Source organism: Prionailurus bengalensis, chromosome E1 (assembly GCF_016509475.1).
Source record: "Prionailurus bengalensis isolate Pbe53 chromosome E1, Fcat_Pben_1.1_paternal_pri, whole genome shotgun sequence".
NCBI lineage: Eukaryota > Metazoa > Chordata > Mammalia > Carnivora > Felidae > Prionailurus > Prionailurus bengalensis.
The window spans coordinates 5,624,215-5,646,274 of record NC_057347.1 but is presented as its reverse complement, the minus strand read 5'-3'; the positions used below and the strand labels follow the sequence as shown (position 1 = coordinate 5,646,274).

The window sequence follows — 22,060 nt, the reverse complement described above, 5'->3', positions numbered from 1 at the left end:
AGCCCCGCGTCAGGCTCTGGGCTGATGGCTCAGAGCCTGGAGCCTGTTTCCGATTCTGTGTCTCCCTCTCTCTCTGCCCCTCACCCGTTCATGCTCTGTCTCTCTCTGTCCCAAAAATAAATAAACGTTTAAAAAAAAATTAAAAAAAAAAAGAACCAATTGATAATGTATATGTGAATCCTCACAATGTGAACACCCTTTACCCCATTTCCAGGCCTTTATCCCACATAAATCATCAAGGAAGGACACAACAATAACTAAGGATGTTTCCTGTAGCTTTATTTAGACTGTATTTTATTTCTTTCCAACATGTTTCAATGTTAAGATTCTCTTTTCATTTCCAACCAGGGAAGAAAAATGTGGTTAAACTATAAACACATGCCATTTTCAGAGATGCGAAGATGTAACAAAAAAGAAAAAGAAAGTGCATCTTTCGGTCAGTGAAATACAGATTGATAAAACGAGAAAATAATTTCAATATCCAATAATAGGGCATTTAAAACACTTTACATAATTTGCAAAAGAATTTTTTTTCTGGCCCCAGAGGGGCAGATCTGATCATGTCCCTCTAGAATGATACACGTGTTACTGTTCATTCTTACTGGCACGGCCACTGTCATGTTGCTCGAAGCTGGAAACAGGGACACATACAGCTCCTCTTTGACTTGTGTGTTTGGTTGTCTCCCCGTAACTCACTTTATAATTCAAGTATTCCCTCTCCCCCTTTCTTCTCTCTTTCACTCTCCCCTCTTTCCTTCTACCGCCTACGAACACTTCGAAAGTGCCTACTATGTGCTGCACATTGGGAGAGAGAAAGAGTCCTGCTCTGGCGTGTACAGAGGAGGAGTGGTCCATTCTCAAAACTGTCTCGTCCTGAGGGCTTCATTCCTACAGTTATAACCTCTGGACTGTGGCTTCGTGGGTAACCCAGTCCCTCCTCTGTTTGGGCATTTAACAATCAACATTGCTCACGGTGAATGCCGATAAAATTATGCCAAGGAGTTAAAGGAGTCAAACGACAGGCTTATGTGCTACCGAAGCGAAGAAATGGACCCTCCAACCCCCTTTGTTGACTCCGATCGCCGTCGGAGTCGATGTTCTACTTAAACTGTAATTTTCTCAAAAGACACTCACATGCTATCAGCTTAGTTTCCGGCTCTCTCTACCTCGAGAACACGCCATTGATACAGAAGTCGGTGACTGCGTTTAGCTCAGCATGGCCCATGCTTTTAAGTTTGTTTTTTTTTTTTCCGATATACTTCCTGATATGGGCTGGCTTTTGGTTATCACGTTCTCTGGCACGAAGTTTTCCACATTGCTACAGCCCATGGTGGTCTTCAACTCTTCTGATCACCTAGAGCAGGGCCTCTCAATCTCAGCACTCCTGACATTTTCAGACAAAAACTCTTGCTTGTGGGGTGCCATCCTGAGTGTCGTGGGAAGTTTAGCTGCATCCTTAAGAATCTGCTCACCCTACACCATTGGCACCCAGTCCATGATGGACAACCCAAAATATCTCCAAGGGGACTAAATTGCCCCAGGTGAGAACCAGTAATCTAGAGTCTTATTTCCAAAGCTACTCCAAGGAGATTTATCACATATAATCTAATAAAGGTAGACTTTTGCATGTTGAGGTCCTAGCTCCCAACTAGCTGGTGGGTTCCTTGAGGGCAGGCGTAGCAATACCTGTTACCTATTTAAATACTTTCTCGAATTCCAGATGGTGCACACCTAGAATAGGATATGTAAACTTTTGGATGAGTTTATCTTTTTAAAAAAAAATTTTTTTTTTTAATGTTTATTTATTTTTGAGACAGAGAGAGACAGAGCATGAACGGGGGAGGGGCAGAGAGAGAGGGAGACACAGAAATCGGAAGCAGGCTCCAGGCTCCGAGCCATCAGCCCAGAGCCCGACGCGGGGCTCGAACTCACGGACCGTGAGATCGTGACCTGAGCTGAAGTCGGACGCTCAACCGACTGAGCCACCCAGGCGCCCCTGGATGAGTTTATCTTGAACGCAACTGCCGTTCTAACTTTGTACGTGGAGTCGAGTTCATAACAAGGCTGTTATCACCCAACTATGAAAGTTAAAAACATATTCTGCTGTATTTTCTGTTGTGCAAAACTGACACAAACGTATTGACCAACCACGGAGGAAAATGAGGACCCTGGACAACGTAAGGAAACAACGCACCGCGGGATTCATCCCGAAAGGGAGATCCGGGGTGGAAATTCTCTCGGGCAGCTTCTGCAATTTCTTATAAGACGCTTCTGTTGCCTTTGAAATCAGCAGAGTTAAAGGAGTCTCTTCAGGAACCCACAAGGAAATTCCTGCCGCCTTACCTGTGGGTTAAAGTTGACGGCGATCTGCTTGGTCTCTGGGTCACGTTTCAGAAGCGGCTGGGAAAGATTGTACTGTGACTTCTCCGACACGGCCTGACACCAGTCTTCATAAAGTCTCGTCTCGTACCTGCGAGGACCAGAGACAACAGTCACCTCTGAAGCACCCTCCCAGCGCCCGGCAATGACCCGCCGAAGACAGAGATCTATTCATGTGTATGTGACCTAGATATCTACATAGGTATATGTGCACGTCTATAACAAAAACTGAAGGTACCATCAGTAAAATGCCTGGCTACGTTCTTAGGTCAAAGTCATTGACTCAGCTTTCAAAAGGTAGCACATGAGAACCCGGTCGAGAGGCTCCATGCGATCTTTGGAGGAGATAAAGGGAGTTGTGATTAGTCTCATTAACCGTGGGAAGAAGTTATCGGGCAAGATTTGCTCTCGCCCTAATCTTCATGCAGCTCAGACATCCGCCGCTCAGCCGTGACCCAATGACTGAAAACGTGATGAATAAACACCCCACGGTAAATGGAGCAAGGCCCTGGACCACGGGTAAACGGAAAATACAGAAGTACGACCCTGGAGAGATGTACCGGGCATCGGGCATCTAGTGGCGGGGAAGAGAGTGTGATGAGGAGAATGCCAGGAAGGCTGCATGGAAGAGGGGCTGAGGCGAGGCTTGACGGAGTCTCAAAGGAGGAGTACAGGTAGGAGAGTGAAAGGGAAATGGATGTCCCCCAGCAGAAGCATCAGCACCACCACAGGGCAGAGAAGAGACACATGGAGTGTGATCTTGGAACGGCTGAGGCCGGAGAGGGGAAGGGACGAGGCTGGAGAGGGAGGCAAAGGCCACAGCGAGGGCTTTTCGGGTCACGTGAAAGTGACAAGAGCCAGTGGGAGGCACCGAAGGGCTCCCCAGCCCGGGCATGCGGTGACATCACCGGAGTTGCTGAGGCTGCGGGCATCACAGCCTGAACCACGAGACCTAACCGCAGCTTTAGAGCGGGAACTAAGAGTTCGTGTGAACTGTCATTCTTCTGTTTTCTCCGTAAGAGGACGCAGGAAGTACTTTTGCAACTTATTTTCTCTTTGCGCAGCACAAACCGTTGCTTTCTGCTTCGCGAGCGGCTGCTGTGATTTCCCGGGACACCGATCTCCAGGTGTCCCGGGGAGCACCCTACTTCCTCCGGCTCCGCCAAGTTCATGCTCCCAACCGAACTACCCTGGAAAGCGTCTGTTCCTGGAACACAGCCGCGTTCCCCAGAGACCCAGAAGCGCTGGACTCACAGACACCGGGGTTTACATCCTAAAACAGTGACACTGCGCAGCCACTGAGGAATCTACGTGGAACCGGTAACCACAGAAGGCATCACGGGGGCGGGGAGGGGGCCCGGGGGTGGCTATGCCATTTGCAGAACAATACGATGCCAGAAGCCGCTTACTTGTCGAGCAGTGAGAGCGTATCTTCATATTTTTGTGTCATTCGCTTTCCTTCGGCAGATTCCAGGCAACTATCCACACAAAAGAGGGGGGGAAATGGCATCGATTTAGAGGTCAAAATAATAATCAAAGTAACAAACTGCACCTGTTCCCCGCGTCCTTCTCGCCAGTGTCGTCCACCGGCCACTAGAGGGCATCTGCACTTCCTGAAATGCAGGCCGACCCCCAGGGGACAGGGACAGTGAACACAGCACCTGAACCCCACCCCATCCCACTCCGCCCCACGCTGGGCTCCACCAACCCCCTCTCCTAGCCCAGCCAGTCATGCATGGGCAAGTGAAGTCCTTCCAAAATCTGAATTAAAAAGGAAATTGAGACGAAAGGAACATTCTAGGTGCTACAGTTTTCTGTATTTAAGGAAAAAAAGTACATAATGTTATGAATTATAACATAATAAAACTACACAACATCAAATATAAAAACAATATTGAAAACTTTTTTAATGTTTGTTTAATTTTGAGAGAGAGAGAGAGAGAGCATGAGCGAGGGAGGGGTAGAGAAAGCGGGAGACAGAATCAGAAGCCAGCTCCAGGCTCTGAGCTGTCAGCACAGAGCCTGACATGGGGCTCGAACTCACAGACCTTGAGATCATAACCTGAGCTGACATCAGAGGCTTAACTGACGGAGCCACCTAGGCGCCCCCAAAACAATATTTTGTATACATTTGTATAAAGTGACACCTGATGTGTGTGTATACATATATATGTATACATGTATACATGTACATATGTATATACGTATATGTATACATGTATATATGTCACACACGTGTATATGTCTCCTCTGAAATCCTTCTAGGACATGTGATGACAAAACTTCCTACCCATTACTCACTGACACGTCGATGCAAGTTTCCCCTCCCACCTCTTATGCCCCCCATACGTGAACGCACACGTGGACACAGAGGCTTCCGCAGGGACGCTGGGGGCCACGTGGCATGTAAGCAGGGTCCGGCTGAGGCACACTGTCGCCCGGTTGTGACGTTCCTTTAGCAACACGAAATGAGAGTCCAGCCTCTGGGAACATCGGCGAAGTGTCTGTAATTTTCAGACACCTTCACGCTGACTGCGTGGGAGCGTCTGTTTCTGTTCGTTCTCCCGGCTGATTGCAAAGATTTTTTAAAACCCATTTGCTCCTTAACCCAACACAACGGTTCTCCACCAGATATCCTGAGCTCTCAGGATAAGCCCTCGTGCCTGCAGCGAAAGCACGGGAATTCCTGGCGTTTTATTCCCAGTCCTTAGTCCCCGTTCCCGGTGAAGGAGCAGGTGTGGCTGGGGAGGCAGCAAGGAGGCGAGAGAAGGGCTTTGGAGCAGGTGGGCTGGCTCCCCCCGGCTCTCGCCTCCCGAGCCGTGGGATTTCTGCAAGCCTCAAGACGCCGGATCCCAGTTTTGTTTCTGGAGCAGAGTGAGGCCAGAGGGGAGAAGGGTTTCTCACACTGGAGGCCCGTGCCAGTCGCCTGGAAGTTTCAGGAGCCACAGGAATAATTGCAAAGTCCCTGTGGGTTCTCCCTCCCTTCGTGGTGAGGAATGGAAAACGTTCTTTATAGCCAATTCATACAGGTAGTTGACCCCTAAATAACGTGGGAGTGAGGGACGCCAGCCAACCCCCACGCAGGCAAAAATCCGCATATAACTTCGGACTCCCTAAAAACGTAACTATTAACAGCTACTCTTGCCTGGAAGCCTTACAGATACCCCCAACTGTCCATGAACACGTACGTTTTACGTTATATACGTTATACGTTGTATTCTGGCAGTAATGGAAACTGGAGAGAAGATGGTAAGAAAATCACAAGGAAGAACACCCTAAAAACTCCATCTGGGCAGCGCGCCCAGTAGCCCCTGGGTCTGTCTCTGGCCTCAGCACCTTGTGCAAGGATCAGACCCAGTGCCAACCCTTCTTCCAGTCTCCCGGCACCCTCCTACCTCTTTCCCCGATGCAAGCTTTGGAATCATCCTGTCAGCCGTGCCCTGCCTCCGGGACCAGCCAACAGCGTCTACTGGGCTTAGGTCCTTGTTGCTGACCAACCACGAGCTCCCAGATTCGTCAGAATCATTCCACCGCCGTGGAGGCCACCGTCAACTGCCTGATCAACCTGCACCTGCACGCCTCCTACACCTGTCTCCCCGGGCTTCTACCTGGATGCACTGATGCGGCTCCGGAGGGCTGGGCCACTTCTCCTCCCAGTTGGCAGAGAAGCGTGAGGGTGTCCAGCGTCTCTCGAAGTCACAAACCCAGCGGAGCTGATGCGCCTGTTCCAGAAGGCGCAGAAGCCATCCCGAGATGGGAGAGGTGAAGCCTGCCACGCCACGGAAGCTTCCACGCTTCTGGATGAGAAGAGAAGCTGAACCAGGTCCTTCTGGATCCGCTCGCCCTGGGTCCCACGAGCACAGACCCACCTCTGGGAATCCTGAGAACCACGTCCCAGAGGGGCAGGTGAAACTCCTCAAGAAGACCGGCGGGCCCACCTCCGCAGGCTGGCCTGGCCGCCCCCAGGCTGGGCTAGGCGGGTAGCTCCTCCCCTTGTCAAGCACAAGAAGGGGACCCTGCACCTCCTTTCTGCGCATCCTGCTCACGTTGAGGTTTCAGCCTGAACTTACTTTTCCCTGCGGCCTCTAGGCAGCTTTTAACCACCCGGGACCAAATGGAAACAATAAAACTTCTTGTAGCAAAAGAAAAGAAAAAAGAAAAAAAAAAACTGCATGTAAATGTAGCCACCCAGTTCAAACCCATGTTGTTCAAAGGTCAGCTGTATATTACAGAGCAAGGTGCTGCAAATGTGAATTCATTTTTAGACAAAAGGGGAATTTTCAGGGGGGACCACAGAGGACACCTTGGGTGCCGTTCAGATCCCCTCTCCGGGCCCAGGCCCTCTTACCATCCTCCCATCCCCCCTGGGCTAGACACATTGGCTGCTGATGAAACACAGCTGCCTGCCTCTTGGGGGAACAGCTGCGGCCGGAGAGCCCCTCGCCCAAGGTCATGCCCCTCCCCTCCGACAACCCACATCCACGTGCACGTTTGAGAAGATGGGGCTCAGCGTATCCTGGGCCGCGGTGCCTGTGGCTGGGGGCTTCCCGGGAAGAGTGCTGGGCCAGGGTCTCAAGACCCCAGACTCTGTTCCAGTTCTTTCTGGGCTCTCTCCCTGGGACTGTGGCGAGCCTGTCACCTCATTTCCGTTTTCCTTTCTTCATCTGCAAAACAAAGAGCTCGGCTAGCTCAGACCAGATCAGATGTTGCCAACGGATCGCCTGCAGGGCAGACCTGACCCCCTGTTTATCCGATGGGTGTGGAGTTTGAGAGCAGGTGGTAACTCTGAAGTTGGGCGTGTTACAGACACACCGCGATTTTCAGCTCCTCTCTGAGTGGGGGGAGCGCTCCTATGGAGTCCGCTTTTCCACTGGGCAGCGCTGGATGGGGTGCTGGTGACCCCCCTGTGGGACCCCAGCCCGGCCGGTCTTCCGTTTTTCTTCCCCGGCCCCTGAAAGCGTTCAGTCTTGCCGCCTGCACCAGAGGGTCGCCGGCGTCCTACCTGATGCCAAAAACACCTGGGAGGCCAGGGTCTCAACGCTTGGTTGCCGTTTGCCAAAGCTGAGCGCCCTCCACGGAGACTCTTTAGAAAGAGGGGTCAGAGAAAGACCGCCCTTTCCCGAAGCATCCTGAATGTGATACCGCAAAACAGTTCTCTCGCTTCTTGCAGCCGAGACGCCTCTACGTAGCCCAGCTTCCAGATTGTGGAGCCGGTGGTTTCCAAACCTGGTCAACCATCAGAATCGCGGGGTGGGGGGAGCTTGCTAAGGAAGCAATTCATAGGCCCCATCCCGCTTCGCGATTCGGATTCAGTAGGGGGAGGTGAGGCCTGGGAAGCTGCATGTAACAAGAGCCCCAGGTATTCTAACAGGCGAAGACTTTACAGCACGCTTTAGCAGACACTGGGCTTCTCTATTTTCCAGCAGCCTCAGTAGCCAGGAGACGCTGTGTTAGAGGAGACTGGTGGGAGAGCCCCAAAGAGCTGGAAACCCGGACTCCTTTGCCTCCAGAAAGGACCCTCGGGGCACGTGGGTGGCTCAGTAGGTTAAGCGTCGGCTCAGGTCGTGATCCCACGGTGAGTTGGCGTGTGGGGCTCTGGGCTGACAGCTCAGAGCCCGGAACCTGCTTCAGGGTCTGTGTCTCCCTGTCTCTCTCTCTGCCCCTCTGTCGCTCTCTGTCTCTCTCAAAAATAAACATTAAAAAGAAGAAATCAATCTGATGGAGCAAAAAAGAGGCAGCCTGTCATCCATGAAGCCTCATTTTGCACCAACGGTCCCCTAATGAGTCCAAATGTATCAATCTCGATACTGCATGTTTGTGTTCCCTCCCACACCAAAATTCACATGTTGAAATCCTACCCTCCATGTGATGGCATTAGGAGGCAGGGCCTTTCGGGAGTGATTAGGCCATGAGGGTGGAGCCTCATGGAGGGGTGGAGCCTCGTGAAGGGGTGGGGCTTTGCAAAGGGGGTGGGGCCTCGTGGAGGGGGTGGAGCCTCGTGGAGGGGTGGAGCCTCACGTCAGCAGTGTAGCCTCGTGAAGGGGTGGAGCCCCGTGAAGGGGTGGAGCCTCATGAAGGGGGTGGAGCCTCATGTAGGCAGTGTAGCCTCGTGAAGGGGGTGGAGCCCCGTGAAGGGGTGGAGCCTCATGTAGGTAGTGGGGGGCCTCATGAAGGGGGTGGAGACTCGTGAAGGGGTGGAGCCTCGTGAAGGGGGTGGAGCCCCGTGAAGGGGTGGAGCCTCATGAAGGGGGTGGAGCCCCATGGAGAGGTGGAGCCTCGTGAAGGGGGTGGAGCCTCATGGCGGGGGTGGGGCCTCGTGAAGGGGTGGAGCCTCATTAAGGAATTAGTGTCCGATTAAGAAGAGGCTCCACGGAGGTCCCTTGTCCCACCTGCCATGTGGACACAGTGAGGGGACAGCCATCTGTGAACCAGGGTGTGCCTCACCACACACCAAATCTGCCGGCACGGCGATCTTGGACTTGCCAGCCTCCAGAGGTGTGAGAAGTGCCTCTGGTGTTTATAGGCCACCAGGTCTGTGGCACTCTGTACAACAGCCCAAACGGACTTAAGATGCTGGTCTACTGCTGAAAAGGGAAAGAAATGAAGGTGATTTTCATGCCTTAGGGAAGTGAGTTGCATTTCTCCAAAAATCCAGAGCGGGAGCTGAAGCCTAAAACGCACCCGCCTTTGGGGAGTCGGTTACTCACGGATGTGCGATGCGTCTGAAGCTGGCGAAGGGGCCCTGGATACGCTGCCGCAGCTCCTGTGCCCAGCGGAGACCCCCGGCCACAGTGGGCATGTTCTTGTGCACGGCGGCGAACCCTGGGGACACGGCACAGGCAGACTGAAGGAGGCCCGCCCCCGGCCCCACTCTGCCCAGGAATACCCGCCCCCCCCTACTTTTTGCCTCAGTACCTCCACCTGCTAAAGTCACCCTGTGCCCAAACTGAGATGGGGGTGGGTCCCGGGAGATCGGCCTGTAGGCTAAGGAGTAAGGAGGAGGGGCCTGGGGGAGAACACCAAATGGGGTCCGAGGACAGGGGTGCCCAGCCCAGCGCTGCCCCTCACTGGCTTTCTGACTCCACACCTGGGACTTTCCACCTGCCTGCACATCAGCATCACCTGGAGGCTCTTAAAAAAATCCCGGGGCACCTGGGGGGCTCAGTGGGTTAAACATTTGACTCTTGATTTCAGCTCAGGTCACGATCTCACAGATCATGGGATCCAGCCCTGCTTGGGGCTCTGGGCTGACAGTGTGGAGCCTGCTTGGGATCCTCTCTCTCCACCTCCTCCTCGTTGCCCCCCGCTCCTGCTTTCTCTCTCTCTCTCTCTCTCTCTCTCTCTCTCTCTCTCTCTCAATCAATAAATAAATAAACTTAAAAAAATTACTAATACTTGGACCCTGACTCAGCCATTCTGATTTAATTGGTCTGGGTGGGGCCCAGTCATCTGTATTTTTAAAAGCTCTGGAGATGATTTCAATTGCACATTCAGGGTTGAAAACACTGCCTTAAACAGACAATAGAATCTCTTTGGGCCTCAGTTTTTTCATCTAGAAAATGGGAATACTCTCTTCCCTGCTTCATTTCCAGGGTTTCTGTGAAAATTCACTAAGATGATGAATGAGACAGGCCGTGTGGGTTGTGAATCACTTGCCCAGCGTCAGCACAGCCTGGATGCTCCTACTTTAGTCCAAACAGTGGGTTTCTTTGCTCACAAGTACTTGTCAGGATTCAACAGTGATTAGATTTCATTTGTTAAGACAAATTTTTAAAACTTATTTTTTCAGTTTAATTTGAGAAAGAGAGAGTGGGGAGAGGAGCAGAGAGAGAGAGAGAGAGAGGGACAGAGAGAATCCCAAGCAGGCTCCGCACTGTCAGTGCAGAGACCGACGTGGGGCTCAGACTCACGGATGTGAGATCATGACCTGAGCTGAAACCAAGAGTTGGACACTTAACCGACTGAGCCACCCAGGTGCCCCTGGATTCCATTTCTTGAAAAAAATCTCAGTTGGAAGAGTTGGCAAGAACCAGCCACCACTTCTAACTAGCAAGTGTAGCTGAATAGTGGTCTTTTCGTTATTTTACCACAGACCCCACTGCTCCCTGATGTCGTACCCTCAACCCTGATCTGTTACAGTCACATTCTGCCCGGCCTCCACAGCAGGGCAAAATGCTAAGATGACACCAATGACCCTAACCCTTGCATAATCCTCTCCTCTTCAGTGTGTGTGGGGGAAACCAGATACGATCGAGAAATCACTCCAGTGATGACGCTATGTTAGATAGCGGAAGAGAGATGATCCTGGGTGGGCCTGACTTAATCAGGTGAGTCCTTTTAAAGCAGAACGTTTTCTCTGGTGGCTGGAAGGAGAAGTCAGGGATTCAGGAAGCCATACCTGGCTTGAAGATGGAGGCATGGGCGTGCCATCCAGTCACTAAGTGGCCCCCCCCAGCCCCCCCCCCCCCCCCCCCCCCCCCCCCGCCAACAGCCAACGAGGAATTGCAGACCTCGGGGCTACAGTCACAAGGCACTGGATTCTCCCAACGAAATGAGCTCGAAAGCGCATTCCCCCCACTCCCCGGGACCTCCTGATGAGAACTTGGCCCTGGTCCACGCTGTGATTTCAGCCCTGGGCCACTCTCAGTGGAGATCAAGGCACATCATGCTGGGCTCCGACCTACAGAACTTTAGAAACGTTTGTTTGTAAAGTTTATTTATGCTGAGAGAGAGAGAGAGAGAAAGGGAAAGCACACAAGCAGGGGAGGGGCAGAGAGACAGAGACAGAGAGAGAGAAGGAGAGAAAGAATCCCAAGCAGGCTCCGTGCTGTCAGTGTAGAGGCCGACGTGGGGCTCAGACTTATGAACCATGAGATCATGACCTGAGCAGAAACCAAGAGTCGGACACTCAATCAACTGAGCCACCCAGGCGCCCCTAAGAAGCAGTTCTTAACGACCTCCCTGGGAACTTGCAAACCTCTTTATAGATGCAGTGGTCCTACTGCTCTGTTGCTTAAAAACCCTGGAAAATTTCCTGTTACCCGAATAATGAACCCCAGATTCCTAAATGTGGCACTCAGAGAAGGTGATATTGTTGCCCCCAAACTCTGTGACTCACATAATCTCCCCATGTAACCTCCTTTGGCTGAGGCAGGTGCCACCCATCACCTTCCTCTCCTGTCTCTGCTTCAGAGGCCTTTGCCATTTCTCCCTGGCTGTCTATCCCCCGACCTTGCAGGGCTCAGCTCAAGGCCACCTACCCCACACACTCCCCCCAGACCTCCCGGCCATAAGCTGTCTTGTTTCGTTACCGTTCGCTGTGACTCAAGTTGAACATCGCCTATGTCTCCGCCCTGCATTACTGTTAAGTCTGTTCATGTCTGATGTGTTCCTTGAAGAACAACCCTTTAGTATTAATTACTTTATCCCTTACCCTGGCCTGCCTCTGTACACAGTGCCCACAAAGGTGCCCTGCATATAGTGAGGATTCAAGAAATGCTTCTAGAGCAGAACTGAACTTATGTTTGACTTCAGATCAGGTAAGACAGGGCATCTAAGAATTGTGGCAAAAATGGAGACGTCATGGGGCGCCTGGGAGGCTTAGTCGGTTAAGCGTCCGAGTTCGGCTCGGGTCATGATTTCCGGTCCGTGGGTTTGAGCCCCATGTCGGGCTCTGTGCTGACAGCTCGGAGCCTGGAGCCTGCTTCGGAATCTGTGCCTCCCTCTCTTTCTGCCCCTCCCCTGCTCATGCTCTCTCTTTCTCTCAAAAATAAATAAAGGTTAGAAAAAAATTTTTTTTCAAGAATGGAGACATCACACCTCGGCACGGACCCGCCCTTTGTCAGCCTCCTGCAGGGTCCCCCCTCCAGAAGCAGGGTTTGCTATGGTGTCAGAAGGGAGCAGAAACTTTCCCCAGGCGTGTAGACATCCGTTGTGGAACTGAGGTACGCTGGAGATTGATCAGTGTGGCAACATTGATCAAGGGTCAACTCATGCATTGTGCTAAGGTCTCAGCCAGAAGCAGTCGGGACTTCAGTGCTCTGGGTCGGCTGCCAGTCGCAGCCCCAGACACAGGGAAATGCGCGGGTCAGTGAATTCTACAATTACCCAAGGCGGCCTGAGATTTCAAGCAGGAAGACTGTGCTCTCTTGTCTGGGAGGATGTCATGGACCCACCGTGGCCATTTAACGGACCCAAGAGGGTTGAGTTGCACCCTTGCTGGTAACAGAACTCCCCCATTCAAATCCGCTCGCCACAAACCTACCAAGTTCCGCCTCCTCCTGGACGCGCTGACTGTAGATCACCCTCACGGAATCCAGGTCTTTGTGGAACATTCGGACGAACAGCAGGTACTTCTCAGATGCATCCTGCGCTACCAGCGGTCTTTCCAGAAGGTTCCCTGCTATGTCTAGCAGCTGCGGAGGAGGCAGAGAGAGAAGAAGAAAAAGTCACAGATCCAACCTTTCTAAGTACAGCTTGTTTCCTGGCTATTTCTTTCACATGTCCGCTGGCGGCAGAGGGTCGAAAACTGTTGAGTCAATGATTATAAATAGGTGGATATTCATAGTCGCCCCTCCCTCCTTTGCTTCTAAAGGAGAAGGAGACCTGTCTGCTGAATTACCCGCCAGACTCTCACGTGTTGAGAGACCCTGAGTAAAGGATTAAACAAAGAGAAAGCTAAAGATGTCAGAGAGCTGAGCTTCATTAAAAAAAGAGAACTAAAACAGAAATAGAGATGAGGTAAAGAAGCTAACTGAGCTAGGGGTGCTTGGGTGGCTCAGTTGGTTAAGCATCTGACTCTTGATTTCGGCTCAGGTCACGATCTCACAGTTCATGAGTTCGAGCCCTGCATCCGGCTGTGTGCCGACGGCACAGAGCCTGCTTGGGAGTCTCTCTCTCCCTTGCTCTCTGCCCCTCCCCTGCTCCCTCTCTCTCCCAAAATAAATAAATAAACTAAAAAAAAAAACAACCTAAGTGGGCCAGGTGTTGGGGAGAATGTGGAAGGCTCAAATTTGAGGGTGGCGAGCAAGAAAAAAGTTTCAGAGAGAACTAATTCTGGAACTAATTTCCAGAATGAGTTCAAAGGCTTGGAGAGAGGAATCCTACAAGTGTTTCCCCATGAGTTATGGGGCCACACTGTTTATGAAAGGTCATGTGTCTCTATGCTCGATGGCTAACGAAGACTGGCATGCTGGATCACCCACTATCCCAGAATGGCACGGACTCACCCACCCAGGGCTTGAGCCTCTTCTACAACTGTCTCACTGGTCATCGAGGCTACCCGAGGACATTTTCAGCGACTAGACACTCATCAACTTCTTGGAGAAGTCCATTCCACCTTTCACAGAAATCTCTCCCCTCCACGGAGCCCAAATTGGCCTCCTTATAACTGCCACCGGTCAGTCCTTGTTCTAATCTTCAAGTCTTTACGGAGTGGAAGTCCCTTTGCAGTTTAGAGAAGATCGGTCACGTGCCGTGAAGGCATCGTGCCTCACGACTCAGAAGTCTCAGTGTGCACCCACTGTCCACTTGTCCTGTGCCTTCTCTTCCCTATTCCTGCTCCAGCTGGCCCCTGAGGGACTTCAGCAGCTGGTAGCTGAACCCTACAACCACTTATGGGGGGGTTTGCTCCGGCGTGAATCAGCCCTGCGGCACTGGTTAAATAGCCCAGGTTTTCAGGGGGGCGACCGCAAGTTGACTTCTTCACTTCTAATGGGCACGCTCGGGATAAGGCCCAGAGAGAACATTCTAGAATAAACTCTTTTGGAAAGTGTTTTCACATCGTCGTGTTTCTAGGAAAGCATTAATGATCAACCTGAGAACCCTGGTTCTGCCCAGTCCCTTTGCCTAGTTCTCCCACGACACCGTTCTAGAAGACGCACAGGAACAATTGACATCTGCAGGGACAAAACCATTGGAAGAGGGGCCTTGTCCCCCTCAGCTGAGGGTGGGGACAGAATGGAGCACAGTGGCGGCTCCTACCCGTCTGCCCCCCCACTACACAAACCTTAAAGGCATGCTCCAAACCGGGGGCATCATCGAAGGCTTGAATGAAGATGGTCCCCAGCCCTCGGTCAAGATCTTCTACTCTCTGGCGAAATTCGGACACGTCATTTTCGAATTCCTGTAGAGACATCACGTGGACGTAGGACGAACGTGAGCTCCTCAAGGCCAATCCCACTATGCTCTTTACCACCACCTATGTGCTTGAATCGGCTACACCCAGGACTTAAATTTTAAGTTTCTAAAATTCACCCTGGCATGGCTTTGTTTCTATCCATGCAGTGACCCTATTACTGCAGTATTGTTTTCCCGGATGCCACTTTCCTGGTAAATTGAGTCCGGTGTGAGCTTGGCTCCTTGTCACCCCCTTTCGGGGCCCCTCTCCCACCTTCTGAAGTCCCTTCTCTCACCCCCAGTGCTAGCTCATGTCATCCCAGAAGCCACCTCGGCGCCAACAGCCCCGGCAATAAGGCTATTCTATCATTACCTCCTACTTTCCTTCCTGCCCCAAGTCAAAATCCCCCCAAATACTGTATTTTATCAGACAGCCCCAGGGGTGTTCTCTTTCTTAGAGCGTAGCCATTGTCAAAGAAACTTATTTGTGGAATCATTATTACCTGTTATTATCGCTTTCCAACACTGATGCATCGCCTTACAAAAAGACAAAGGAAACCAGAACAGCATAGTGTTTTTCTACTTCCCAAACCCAAGCACATTAATACTAGTATGTTTCCTTGTGTGTAGGATTGGGTGTGTTTTCAGATTATCACTTTGTAGCAAAATCACAGTATATATCCTGTTTTGTCATATGCCACCGCCCCCCCCCCTTTTTTTTTCCACCTGAGACTCATGGAATTTTTAGAAATTTTTAGAACTTCTGGGTTTGGCCAGCTAATCACCCAAGGTCTGGAGGTGCTCAGAGTAGATTTCTGCTCAATTTCTTTCTCCATTTCCCCTGGTATATTCTTGTGATTCCTTCTCCCCTAATTCAGCCCCTCCTAACAGGCATGCCATTCCCTCCTTCCGTACTGACCCTTCTGCTTTCTTGTTTTGTTTTGTTTTGTTTTTCCTGCTGTAGGCTTGGACCCACAGGTCCAGAATCCTGGGCTACAGGTGACATGTGGGATCCTAGAAACTGCAACTCTGGCCCTTTCCTCTGCCTGAAGACTCCCTGGGGGACCAGGGTCAGCTCAGAACAACTCAGCCTCTGTTTCACTTCCCCCTCCCCAAGCCACTAATGAAATTCTGCCCGGGTGCGCCTGGCCTCCGCGGAGCTCGAAGCTGAAAGCTTTGCACACGGCCCCCCACCATCAACCCGTACACATCTCAGCATCTCTGGAACCCTGGGTATCATCAGTCTGGAGCAGTCAGCCATTAGAAAAGGCCTTTCCTGAACTTTCTCCTGACAAAGAGAATAACGGGGAGTGGTCTCTTAATACAACCACCGGAGCCCCGGGAACCAAAGGAAATACACAAGGAAAATGCAAGTAAACACCTAGACCCTACCGCCTCGAGGCATCTGAGAAAGAGAAAAAGCTTGTGAGTTAGCCTTTCCAAGCCTTACCGTGCTCTGGGGGTCCAAGCAGTCATAGGGGGCCTCTGTAAAGACCCTGTACATCTCTTGAAATTCGTCGTACATTTGCTGGACCTGCCGACTCAGGGCACTCCCTCTGATGCCACTGAACTCAAGCTTTCCCAGCGTGTGGAAATCCAGGGTTGTCTTCAGAAGATCCTATAGGGCCAGTTCACAAAATAGTTAATAAGAACAGCAGCAGATAACACTCAGATTAGTATGGGAAGAGCTAGAAATCACGGGGAGCGGGGGTGGTTGCTTAGGAAAATAGGAGGGCTGATTAGTATCGTAGCCTTTTTATTAGATCGGCTTGGTATAAATCACTATTGGCTAAACTCACAAAGCAAAGAGGAAGCACAGGTAAACAAAATTCACACAGACAAGAAAAAAAACCACATGTATATTTCAGCCTCTTTCCGGGTTCTCTAATAGATAACAAACTATAACGACATTATTTATGTGACTGGTGGGTTTCTTCTGTTTTTTTTTTTTTTAATTTTTTTTTTTTTAGTGTTTTGTTTATTTTTGAGACAGAGAGACAGAGCGTGAGCAGGGGAGGGGCAGAGAGAGAGCGAGACACGGAATCCAAAGCAGGCTCCAGGCTCCGAGCTGTCAGCACAGAGCCCGAGGCGGGGCTCGAACTCACAAACCGTGAGATCATGACCTGAGCCGAAGTCGGACGCTTAACTGACTGAGCCACCCAGGCGCCCCTGATGTTTTTTAAAAAATCCATGTCGGGGCGCCTGGGTGACTCCGCCAGCTGAGCGTCTGGCTCTTGGTTTCAGCTCAGGGCGTGATCTCACGGTTCATGAGTTCGAGCCCTGCGTCCGGCTCTGCTGACAGGGCAGAGCCAGCTTGGGATTCTCTCTCTCCCTCTGCTCCTGCCCACCTCTCTCTCTCTCTCTCTCTCTCTCTCTCTCTCTCGCTCTCTCTCAATAAATAAATAAATAAAAATAAAAATAAATCCATTTCAAAGGAAACGCGTTATCTGGCTCCAGAAGCACAGCTATCTTAAGGGATATTGACAGAAAACAGATCCTTCAAAAGGTCTCAAGGACAAGCCAAGAGGGAGACACCGATATTCTCAGCAACCACTCCTGCCGAGAGAAGGAATCTGCCATGTGGTCGGCTGGGCGACAGTGAGCAAGTTACTGGGCGTCTCTGTTGGGTTTCTTCATCTGCAACAGGATAATAATGGCGGGAGTGAAAGCAGTCCGGGTTGGCTTAGGGTTTAGGCCAGTGCTTGGCACATGGCAAGTACACAGTGCGTGCATCTTGCTGTCACTGTTGTCGTTGATACGGCAGTGCCCCAGCTGTGCTCAGAATTAAGTGACAGGTGGACAGCGCAGAGCCTCGGGGAGGAGCCCCTCCCAAGTCCACAGAAGCGGCTTCATCTGACGGAAGCCTTCGGAAGACACTGCCAGATTGTGTTTTTCCCTCGCACACGCTCATCTGAAGTCACAGAACCTGCAAACCCAGCCTTTCTTCCAATCTAGGCGCAGACCTCTTCCAACAGGAAAGAGGAGGGTAACTCTGACCTTTGGGTGCTTCTGGCAAACGCTGGGAGGGGGTCCTCCACTCTAAGGGAGATTGGAGGGCAGGTAGAGGGAACACCGTGTCACAACGCAGAAAACCCAGTGGTCCTGAGTCCACTCCGGGAAATCCCCGCTGCCAATGGCCACTGCGATGGGTTGAGCCACCAGGCTGGCGAGAGGCTGCTCGACTCCCTTCCCTTCCTGGGACGCCATGTCCGAGGGCAGTGACAGAGACACTGGGAAGTGGTGAGACGGGACTGGTTTGCCCCATGTTGCCAGGAGGGCACCTGGCAGCCTGGGGCAGCCCATCTAACCCCCCCTCCACCCCTGTTTTGCTTGCTATGCTCAGGCATGGCCGTTGGCGAGCAGCTCAAGTCAGGGAGGAGAGAAGAGGAAAGAACCAGCTGAGGAAAGGAAGACGTCACCCAGACCAGGGGGTCTTGCCTCTACTGGTGGGAAATGGGGCAGTCTTTACTTAAAAACACGTTTCAATTTTATATATCCGCAGGAGAACAGAAAAGAATCTGATTTAAATGAAATCGACTTAGATCGCAATTCATGTCCATTCGACAAGTTGTGCTTAGCTGTGCTCAGTCAAGTGGGGGAAAACGTACGTGTGCTGTGGGAGGTCACCTGGGTACCCACCTTTCGCAATCCCGTGGAAGTCAGTTTCAAGTTTTGGGAAGATGCTCTGAGTCCATGTTAAAAGACAGACGGATCTGGGTGTGTTTGGTTACATCGGAAAACCAGATGGTCATTTAGTTGTACTGTTTTGTTCTCAAGAATACTTGAAGCATGGTCTTGGGTCCCAGAGGTACCACTGTACCTTCAGCCCCTGGAGGGGTCCTAGACGCTGAAGGAATGCAAGGCAGAAATGTGCCTTTAAACGTTCGTGCCTTTAAATGTGCGTTTAAAAGGGCCTTGGTCAAATACGAGGCAGAACCTAGCCTGGTCCTACTGTGAGGGCAGAAATAAGGCAAATGAGTGAAGAGGGCAAAAAAGTAGTTTTGGCCTCAACTCGTGGGCCGAACGTATAAAATGACTTGCACTTGGCCATTTTGGCAATTCCACGTGGTTCCACTTCATAAAACAGAACCGTCTAATACCCAGAAATGCCCGACTATAGAATGGAATGCTAAGAGAGATAGTGAGCTCCCCATCACGGCATGGATTTTAGTAGAAGTTTGAGATCAGGGGCATTGTAGAGACGATTCCTGAATCGGGGGGGAAATCGTCTCCCAACTGTGGAAACTGATTCATCCTAACGATGGTTTCCACTTCGTTGATTCTCAAAATATTTGAATGCAAGTCCTTTTCATTATTGAGAAGTCCTCATGAAACAGATAAAAGGCAGTTAAAACCAAAATGAGGCTTAAATAATATTTTCAACATACCCATTTTTATTCGTCCTGCCAGTACACACAGGAAATTCACTCTGCTCTGTACTGGCTGAAAACGTCGACCTCAGGAGCACAGGCATCATGGAAAGAGCTGAGGATCCAGGACCCCAAGTCCCTGGGTCCACACAACCCTGGGGTGCCACTCCCTACCCAAACGGCTTAAAGCAAGACCCTAATTAAACCTCACTCTCCTAACCTGCAAAAGGGTTGGCTAACACCTGATTCGCCGTGGGGTTACCGAGTGTTCCACGGGAAGTGCTTTGGAGTGACTTCCATCCACAGAAGCCGCTGTCATTAATTACCATCTCGCTGATGTCATTAGATCGGGTTGGTGGGTAAGAGATGTCTAAGGGCGGATAGACCGCTGCTCCCTCCCAGCGGGATCCCAAAAAGACCATGGGGTCCCCGATAGCCGACTGGCAGATCGGGTCCTATTCTTTGGAGCAACGGGGCAACCTCTAATGGGGTGCCGGGGGAGAGCTCCGTTTGTGCCCTGGCCCCGCGAGGCGTGGCGACAAAGTCGGGGATCATGGCTATCCCCACGCACACAAGCCTGTCCTCCACCGAGAGGTGACACCACCCATCTGAAAGGAAATGTCTTCAGAACTCATTAAGGGAGAGCACAAAGCAGGCGTTCGGAGAAGACAATCTCCAAAGGTCGTGGGGAAAAAGACTGTTTTCTTTACCTTTCGAACGGTGGCCGACGTGACGCGGCTAATGGTCTCCTGCGTGGCCACATGCCCGGGCCAGGCTGAGAGGGAAGCCGCCCCAATTAGGCCCCAGTGAAGGAGGCAGCAGCCCGGCCACCGATGGAGGAAGGAGGGAAGGGAATGCAGTGCATATTAGGTCAGCTGATTACCTCTCTCCCCGCTAATCACCTCGCGGAAAGCCTCAGCAGGAAATCATTTTGTCTCCAAGTGAATCGCAGCTTTGCAGCAATTTTATAATGAAAGAAATGAGGGTTCTCTCCAAGCTGCTCAGGGCATTGTTTGTAGGGAAGAGGCTGCAGGCAGAAACGGAAAAGGGAGGTGGCGGGTGGGGGGGGGGTGGTCTGCAGCAGCTACTGACTAGGCCACAAAAGTGAGCTCAGTGGGGTGTGTGTGTGTGTGTGTGTGTGTGTGTGTGTGTGTGCACGTGGCGTGGGTGTGTGCAGCGTGCATTCACGTGGTGGGGGGCACGCGCGTGCGCACTGGTAAGGCAAGCAGGAAGGCAGGGTGACGGGATCAGGAGGCAGCCGAACCCCTCTTCTTCCCTTTGACTTTTGACTTGTTGGAGTTGCAAAGATTTTATGTACTTTTGGGAGTTCCTTAGCGAGTCATAAAGTCAAATAAATAAGGCCCCCTCGTGGACGGGGGGAGGGATATAATTTTACCCAAATGACTTATTTTGGGGGAAAAAAAAGGCCTAGGAACCAGGTGGTAGAAATAGGGTCTAAAAAGGCAGAGTCGGGGGGCGCCTGGGTGGCGCAGTCGGTTAAGCGTCCGACTTCAGCCAGGTCACGATCTCGCGGTCCGTGAGTTCACGATCTCGCGAGATCTCGAGTGATCTCGCGTGAGTTCGAGCCCCCCCGTCGGCTCTGGGCTGATGGCTCGGAGCCTGGAGTCTGTTTCCGATTCTGTGCCTCCCTCTCTCTCTCTGCCCCTTCCCCGTTCATGCTCTGTCTCTCTCTGTCCCCAAAATAAATAAACGTTGAAAAAAAAAATATCTTTAAAAAGGCAGAGTCGGGTGTCTGAGGGCAGAAGGAAAACACAAAACCCTGGGGAGTAGGGGGGCAGGACAGAGGGACAGGACCTTGAGATCTCCCCCCAGGAGATTCACAACTTTGGTGGAAAGACAAGACGCCCCTGGCTACAAATTGCAGCCAAACCTCCCCGAGCCGTGTGAACCCTGGGCAAGCGAATTTGTGCGTTGCCCTCAAGGCACCTAGGCTCCTGCTGAATGTAGGCTGCGGGCCAGGGCAGGATTCAGGCTCTAGAAACAGGTTTGTTCTTCATTTTCCTCTTCTTCCTTTCGTTCCCCCAGGCTCGGCTCGATCCGAGTTGAGCTGTATCCTGGCTGTGATGGGGAGGCGGGGGAGGGCGCGGTGCCCTACGAACCCAATCACTCTGCCTGCTGAGCGGTGCTCCGCACACACAGGCTCCTGCCCGGCAGCCCCCTCCTCGCCCTGCCCCCATTTTTTGCTCCAGCAGGAGCCCAGAGGGAAGAGTCCATCTGCACAAGGAGACTTTCTTGTGCAGAAGGCGAGGGAGGGAAAGCCATACAAATCAGAGGGGAAAAGAAATCCAAGGGAACCACGGAGATGAAAAACAGGCCCTTTTACAACATAACCCTGGACGTGAGCGTGCCGGAGAGTAAAGGTATTGGTGTCATTTTATTAACTTGGCTGCGTGCGTTTATTAATGGCAGACACCCACATCTCGGAGGCTGCGTTATTAGAACGGCAAAATGAATAAGGCGAGGTTCATGCTAATTCTTGCTGGAGAGAAGCAGATTAATCCCATTTCAAACAGGCATTGATCACAGAGATACACGGAATGTTAACTAAAGGGCCACATGAAATATGCTCCCGGAAGATCAATAGCGCCGTGTCCTCTGTGCTGAGACGGGTAGGGGGGGCGACAGGGGAGCCGGAGGGCACAGGGATGAGTGAGAGCCAACACTTGGGAGATGAAACCGGGAGGAGGGGAGCAAACACTGGCCTGGGGGGAGGGGGGGCAGCCACAGGATTGGGAAGATCACAGAAATGTAGGGCGAACAATGAGGTGAGGAAAACAGAAAAGGGAGGGAGAAAGAGAGAGAGAGAAAGCAAGAAAAAGAAAGGAGGGAAGGATGGGAAAGAGAAAGAAGAAAGGAAGAAAGGGAAAGAGAAAGAAAGAAAGAAAAAAGAAGGAAGGGAATGAGAAAGAGAAAAAGGAAGGAAGGGAAAGAAAGATGACAAAAGAGGAGGGGAAGGGGACAGGTAGAAAGGGGAGGAAGAGGCAAGGCAGCAGAGAAAAGAAATGCTGGGGTCTGAGGTGAGGGCTGAGAAGTAAACCATCTCGAAGGACAGGAAACTCGAGAGAGGGAGCCACAGAAAGGCCGAGCATGGTGACATTCAAGCCATCCCCTAATTAAATTGGGGCAACTGCTTTTTATGCCTCCGTGCCCTTGATTCCGAGGGAAAGAGCAGC

General features: G+C 51.6%; 1 protein-coding gene across 1 annotated transcript in view; it reads right to left on the bottom strand.

The window, feature by feature from the left end:
- Window positions 1–22,060, bottom strand: part of DNAH9 (dynein axonemal heavy chain 9) — a 332,285-nt gene that overhangs the window by 288,194 nt on the left and 22,031 nt on the right. Inside the window, exons 8-13 of the mRNA XM_043585501.1 lie at window positions 15,947–16,114; window positions 14,387–14,503; window positions 12,644–12,794; window positions 9,087–9,201; window positions 3,789–3,857; window positions 2,344–2,470 (exon numbers count right to left, since the gene is read on the bottom strand). Of these exons, the coding sequence (XP_043441436.1) occupies window positions 2,344–2,470; window positions 3,789–3,857; window positions 9,087–9,201; window positions 12,644–12,794; window positions 14,387–14,503; window positions 15,947–16,114 (747 nt within the window). The remainder of the gene's footprint in view (window positions 1–2,343; window positions 2,471–3,788; window positions 3,858–9,086; window positions 9,202–12,643; window positions 12,795–14,386; window positions 14,504–15,946; window positions 16,115–22,060) is intronic.